At 34.0% G+C, this 7,141-nt stretch overlaps 1 protein-coding gene across 1 annotated transcript in view; it reads left to right on the forward strand.

Annotated features, from left to right (window-relative positions):
* Positions 1-3,184, forward strand: part of SESTD1 (SEC14 and spectrin domains 1) — a 96,567-nt gene extending 93,383 nt beyond the window's left edge. The window contains exon 18 of the mRNA XM_004674480.2: positions 2,478-3,184. Within this exon, the coding sequence (XP_004674537.2) occupies positions 2,478-2,607 (130 nt within the window). The 3' untranslated portion in view covers positions 2,608-3,184. The remainder of the gene's footprint in view (positions 1-2,477) is intronic.
* Positions 3,185-7,141: the final 3,957 nt, after the last annotated feature.

A 7,141-nucleotide genomic window follows, 5' to 3' on the forward strand; every position in this document is an offset into this window, starting at 1 on the left:
CTCCCCTCAGCAGTCTACTTTGTTGATCTGCCTGTTCTGTTCCCCACTCTGTCTCTGGTGAAACCTCTCACCGCCCCTGAGCCCCTGGCCTGTACCCCAGTTCTGTATGCACAAATAAATAAATCTTTAAAATAAATAAATAAATAAGTATATAGATTCAATGTAAAGATATATTGCAATAGATATCTGAGAGGCATAAAAGAAAATATGGATATGCTAAAAGATAGCCTTGTTTCTAGATAAAATTACTTAATATCATAAAGATTCCCACCAAATTAGTTGTAAAATTGCACTTAAAATCTAATGGGACCTTTTCAAATTGACAGAAGTATCATAAGCCTGGAAAATAAACATGTAAGAAAACCCAGAATACCTCTAACAATATGGAATTAAGAAAATTACACTACATTCATACAGAGCAATATTTTTCCATCATTTAAAGTGTTTGCATAGTTATAAATTTAATGGCATGAAAAGACAATCACAAAATACAAAGTTGAAAAAGCAAATGATATGCTAATATGTTTAGCTTGAGCCCAGTTGGGTAAATTAAATAAACAAGAGAATGTTAACAAAGTACTGAAGTTAGGCACTACAATTATTGTTATTATCTCTAAAAGACTATATAGTTTCTTTATATGATTTTTCTAACTTTTCAATAATGAACATATTTTATGCTTGAAAACAAAAATCGTGGGCATATTTCTTAAATATACTCACTATAGACCTTACATTCTTGAGTTTATCCCAGATAAATTTTCTGAATCCCATCAGATTTTGACCTAACTACTTCTTGAAATGAGTTTCATGATTTTACTATAAATATGTAAAATCACACTTCCTTTTCAAACTACCTCCAGTATGTGTTCCTTACTTTTATTTTTCTGAATTGTTACTCACCTGATTCATTTCCTTCATGACACTGTAAATTTTTATCACATCCCACACCACCTTCATCTTCCCAGATTGAGAGCATTAAGTAGTCAGCCTATCCTCATAAAGAAGCACTCATTTGCTCCATCCCTGTTTTTATTGCATCATTAAAATGACCACATGGCTAGAATTGAGTAGTATATTCCCTATTTGTTTTTCCCCACCTCCACTGTATAAGAATTATTCCCCCAAATGTAAAATATCATCCTCAATATAATTTATAAGAATAGTTACTGGGCAAATAAGTGTATGGATTATTTCTGCACTATCTACTGGGAAAGCAGAATCTCTCTTTAGGTCAATTTCAGTGACAACATCTATAACACTATAGCTTTTACTTCCCAAATAGACATATATTTATCTAGACTGCACAGATGGATCTGTACCCAGATGCACAAGGAAGGCCTCTGTGAATCAATAATTGTTATACTGGTATCATTTTTCTTACTGTCAAAATGCCATAGTAAAGGAAAAAAAAGGTCCTAACTTGGTCTGTATAAACTGTTAGTTTTAGACGCTTCCCAATTTAAAAAGTCTGTAGAAAGTCTGAAGTGGCCTAATCTATGTGCAGGTCACCAGGAAGAAATGGAAGATCCACTATATGACTTTGGATAACGAGCTTGGGAGTGGAGAGGAACCAGAGTGGACCAGATGGCAGACAAACACTGAGCGAGAGAGTTGACAGGAGTTGAAGGACATGACTCAGCTGCTAATCCAGCAGTCACATAAATATCACAGCTCCTGTGTGGAGAAGAGGGTGAGGCTGGTTGTACAACTGTGAGCTGTTTTGATTGTCAGTATGAGACTGCTCACACAGACCAGTGACAAGTACACTCGTCTGTGCACCATTTAATGTCACTAGAGAGAGGCATATTGATATCTTACTTCCCCGTCATTGCTTCTCACTCAAACTGCCACAGTCTTCTAATACAGTTAGTTCCACTCCTCTCCGCTTTGCCTTACAAATGATGTCAGAGTGACAGGTTTAAACAAAGTTCTTATGTTGTTACTTTTCTGGCTTTTTTTTTTTTTTTTTTTGACCTGTTTAAAGAATCATTAAATTGAACTCCTATTTCTAAATGAAAACATTTAAATTCTCTATCAGGAATTTTGGATTCACAGCTTTAAGATGCAGTTTCAAATCCTGATTTTTGCACTGTGTGATCTCAGTGAAGTCATTTAATATTCTAGGACTTAGTTTCCTGATTAGAAAAATAATAAGCAAGTGATATTCAAGAACTCTTCCATCTCTTGCAAATTTTGTGACTCCAAATATGGTGTCTTTGCAAGGAGGGTACAATTAAATGATTTTATTGATACTTCCCAAATGATGCCTTAACATTAAACAGATATTTTACTTACCAGTTGAGTTAGCCAATTGTTATACATAGCATATGTATATGCAGTGTGGTCTGCAATGAACTAATTTGTACACACAGCTTATCACCTACTTTCTTTTGTTAATTGTTGCTTCTCGTTACATTTACCATAATCAGTGCATGGTGTTAATTTGACTGGGATTTTCTGTTTGTTTTGATTTTTAGAACTGAACAATATTTTGGGAGTCCAAGTGACATGGCTTCTACTGCTGAACACATCAGAGACAGGATGAAACTAGTTAGTCTCAAAAGGCAGCAGCTGAGACATCCTGAAATGATGAGCACCGAGAGCTAATAGATACCAGCTTCCCACAGATCTGCAGTTCATAATCCCGCATGACATCGGCATCCTATAGAATTTGCCATAATACATTCAAATGCATTTCACAGCCAGGAAAAGCCTCGTTTCTTTCCACTACACATTTCTCTTTATGGTAACACCTTGCAACTATCAAGGCATAATTATTTAACATGCTTTGAGGCCATAGACTTCAAGTATCTTAAAAGAAGGAACTGCACACATTGCACTGAAATCCTGCTTTAAAGCTTTACCTGACCTGTCAGTTTGTAGGTGAACAACTGATAATAAGCTTTGATTGGTGCTAATATGAATTTAGGAATTCTCTATAAAAAAAAGTGGTTGCTCTTCCTCCCCAGGTGATGTAGTAAATTTAGACTTGCAGTTAACCTATTATTAGTAGACAATGGTGTCCTTAAAATTTTAGTTTGTAATTCTTCAAAATTGATTATTTTTATTGTGTTGGTATGAAGAAAACTCTTCAAATCTTTGATATATCATATTCATTAAAAGACATTTTCCTATTTGTATTAATAATGTATTAAAATTGTGCTTAATAAAAAGCTTCTTAAAAATATCTTATTTAATTTGGTGGCTATATCCTACTTCCAAATATGAGTGCCTTATTTAAAAAGGGCATTCTTAGGATTGTGAGGATGGTTTAGTATTTTCTTTTTCATGTTGGTTGCATGTGTCTTAGCCAAGAAATTAATATGTAAGCATGTATATATAATAAGCATGTTTGATAATGAGAAATAATTGTGAAGAAAAAGTTAGATCTTAAAGAACATGTGAATAATGGAATACTATTTCTAATTTTTTTCTTCTTTAACTTGAAAAATTTATCCCAATTTAATGAGGAGGGCTGGGAAAGAAGGCATACATAATTACTTAAGTGTAATTCTTTGTATCAAAGTAATCTTTCTGGATCTAAAATGACAATTGTTAATAAAATTTGATTTTTATTTTAATCAATTTTAGTTTAAAATTTAATTTCAAAATAAATTCTGAGCTTGTCTAGTATCAAAAATTGTACAACTTCTTTAGAAATAAAATTTATAAAAGGTTAATACATTTAAGTTTATATTAGCTTTAAATATTGAAATTGTGTTAATTTTTTTTTCAGAGTGCTGTTTGGAAACGATTTAAAAAATTTTTTAACTTTTTATCAGTACAAATTATGCGAATAATTGTATGCCGGTTTCTTTTTGTTGTCTATGAATATATTCATGTACTTTACAATGCAAAAATCTTCCTTTGAACCTGCTGGTTTCTTCAGCCTTTTCACTGCCAGTATTTTTGGAGAAATCCACATCCATTGCCCCAGCATCCTCATTATTCTCTGCTGGGTACCCTGCAGTCTGGTTTTACATAGCATTGTAGTGAAAACTGTTTTCAGTGAGCTCTCAGTTACTGAACTGAATGATTTTTGTTCTCATTCCACATCTTCATTCCTTCTTTGCCTCTGCAACATTTGCACCACTGAACCGCCTTTCCTAGAGAATCTCCTCCCTTGAAGATATTATCCTCCACCAGAACTGTGAGTACAGTTACTTAAGTAAGCTCTTATTTACAATGTGTCTCAGTTCTGTGGGTATCCCACCCTTAGGGTTTTATTTTATCTCAGTATCCTGTGTTATATATCTGTTCCAAAATACTTTCAAGTACTAGTTTGACATTTCAACTGAGATGAACTTATAGATCATATTTATATGAACTTATAGATGGTATTTGTCACCTTTCTCCTTTTGGGGCAATTTTGGTGAATGGTGCAGCATTTTTCTTGTCAAACATTCTACAAAATCTGTGAGCAAGTTTAACTGCTTCCTTTTGTCTTATCCTGCCACTGCTTCTGAGAACATCTGGAAGGGCTTTACTGCTATGAATTCAAAGTTCTGTGGTTCTTAATTTCAGTTTTTATGATGGTGCTAACCACATTCTGCAATTTTTAATGTATGTACCTGCTACATTACAAGCTTTTTAGAGGGAAGGGATCTTGTGTGACTTCTCGTGCCCAGTCCTTTCCTCATGCATAATAGTTGTTCAATCACCTAGGTGGGATGGATTATTTTAGAAATTACTAATAATGCCCTATACTGGAGAATGAAGCTCTCTAAACACATTTTCTAAAGTTGGGACTGACTTAGGAGGAAGTCATTTGGTATTTCAGATATTTAGATGTTAACTAATTTAGATATTTAACTCGCCGATTTCTGCTACTGAATCTAAAGTAGTTGGAATGTTTTCAAGACTGCTGAGGAATGGGATTGTAAAGACTGAGACTCAGCTTTACCATCAACTCACTCACCACTAAATTATTTAACTTTTATATGCCTTAAACTTACTCCTGCCTACAAGAGTAGAATAAGGTAGCATCTGGAGATGTCATTTGTAATTTGAGTATTTCAGATGAAGCTGAACCTGCTTTTAACATAATAAAAAACCGCTCTTCATTTATAAATTTGCTACTGCTTTCTGTATGTATATTTGTATATACACATATACTTACCAGCGAAAATCCACTACTACTCTGATCTGATTTTTTTGTAGGTTCAGAGTTCACTTAAAGAACATATGAAGGAAGTAACTACAATATGTTTGAAATCACAAATTGTTTGTACATCCTAAATTAACATGCTGCAAATGGAGAGAGAAGCATCACTCTACATAGTATAGTATTTAGTGACTAGTATATGGCACAACCTTCCACACTAAGTCCATCTCAGGGAATTCTTGAAGTGTTTATTGGGCTAGTTTCATTTTGCAGAGGGGGGGGGACTTCTTTTGTCTTTTCATATATTTGTTCAGTGTAAACTCACTGTGTAATTGGCACTTTTGGCATTTTGAAAATCTGACTGAGCAGAGTTATGATGCAAAGGTAACTTCATTAAAAAAAAAAAAAGCTGACTTTATCCATAGTCCTCATTGTCAGTTCTAGCATACCTTGTTCTGCTAGAAGGACTTGTTGTTGATGTTGATGAAATTGCCCAGCTTGCCAGGTAGGATGTTGTTGGAAGATCCAAGTTTCATTGCTCTGTAGAAAATTGGATACTTCTACCTTATTGGATTTAAATTGGCTAGTGCTCCCAAGTATTACCTATTTTTAACGTTTATTTGGTTACCTTGAAAGTTGATACAAAGTGTGCTGTTTAGTTTATTATTTCGCTAGTGTCATACTCTTTAAAATGAACTTGACAATTACTGTTCTGATAGTTCTGAGCAAACTGTACTATGTGATGTAAACCCATTCTAACCAATGGCACTAGCCATTGTGAAGTCAACTAAACTGATCTCATTGTATAGTATATGTTTGGAGAAAAAAATTCAGATTTCTCTACTTTTAATTTCTTTGTCAGGGAGATTGGATATTGGAGATTCTCCTTCTCGTTGTGTCATAATAAAATACTATGGGCACTAAAAACTAAATTTAGTGTTATTGCCAAAATCTTCCACCTCTTGGCCCTATAAAAATGGTAAAGAAAACTTGAAAACATGAGTAAATACCATCATTGAGCAAGAGGTATATGATTGGGGCATCTTTGCATAAACTTTCATCAAAAAATCCTCTAGGTTTAAAAAAGAAGGGCTAGATCATAGCTGAACAGTTAACCTAATTAGTAAGCTTACCAGAGTTAACTTTCAGTTCTAAAATTATAAAGTTTCCAATGGGAGTAGAAAAATGCTTTCATGTGAAACAAAAAAAAAAATACCTTGATAAAGGAAAAATGAAGTACAAAATTAAAACCTGACATTATTTGACTTCAGTGTGTGCTACAGAGAAGTTAGGTTTAGCTAAGAAGCATGAAGTATGACAAAAATAGTAAAGAACATAAAAGGCAAATTAAAACTGTACTAGTTTTAACATTCATTTGATTATCTTTTAAGTTGTATATGATAAAATTTACAGTTTGAATATCTGACTTTAAAATCTAGCTTTGGCCCTCCCTGGTGGTACAGCGGGTTAAAGCACAGCACTGAGAATCTAAAGCCGCTTCGGCATGAGTTCCATTCCCGCCTGCCCCGGAGGTGACCACATGGTGTGGCAGACCTCTCCTGACCCGCCCGCTGCTCCCCTCAGCAGTGTACTTCGTGGATCTGCCTGTTCTGCTCCCCACTCTGTCCGTGGTCAATCCTCTCACCCTCCACATCTCTGGCCTGTACCCCAGTTCTGTATGAATAAATAAATAAATCTTAAAAAAAAAATAAAAAAAAAAATCTAGCTTTGCCATTTACTGTCCTTAGTAGAAATCACTAAGCTTCTCTGGGTCTATAAAATAGAAAAATCTGAGTATCAAATGATTTCAAGAATGAAATAGAATCATGTTTAAAAATGTGTTGAAAACTAAAATGTTATCCAAAACAGAAACTACTACTACCATAATTATTTTTTTTAAGATAGAAAACAGAGCTTTCTTTAATTTTGCTCAGAGGACAGGCATGGGGAGATTATGACAATAATGGCAATTTTTTATGTTCACCTCTCTCAAATCTATTTCCCCTTATCTCAGAATTATATTCTGAAAATATTAAG

Source organism: Condylura cristata, unplaced genomic scaffold (genome assembly GCF_000260355.1).
Source record: "Condylura cristata isolate star-nosed mole 26May11 unplaced genomic scaffold, ConCri1.0 scaffold00002, whole genome shotgun sequence".
NCBI classification, from domain to species: Eukaryota; Metazoa; Chordata; class Mammalia; order Eulipotyphla; family Talpidae; genus Condylura; species Condylura cristata.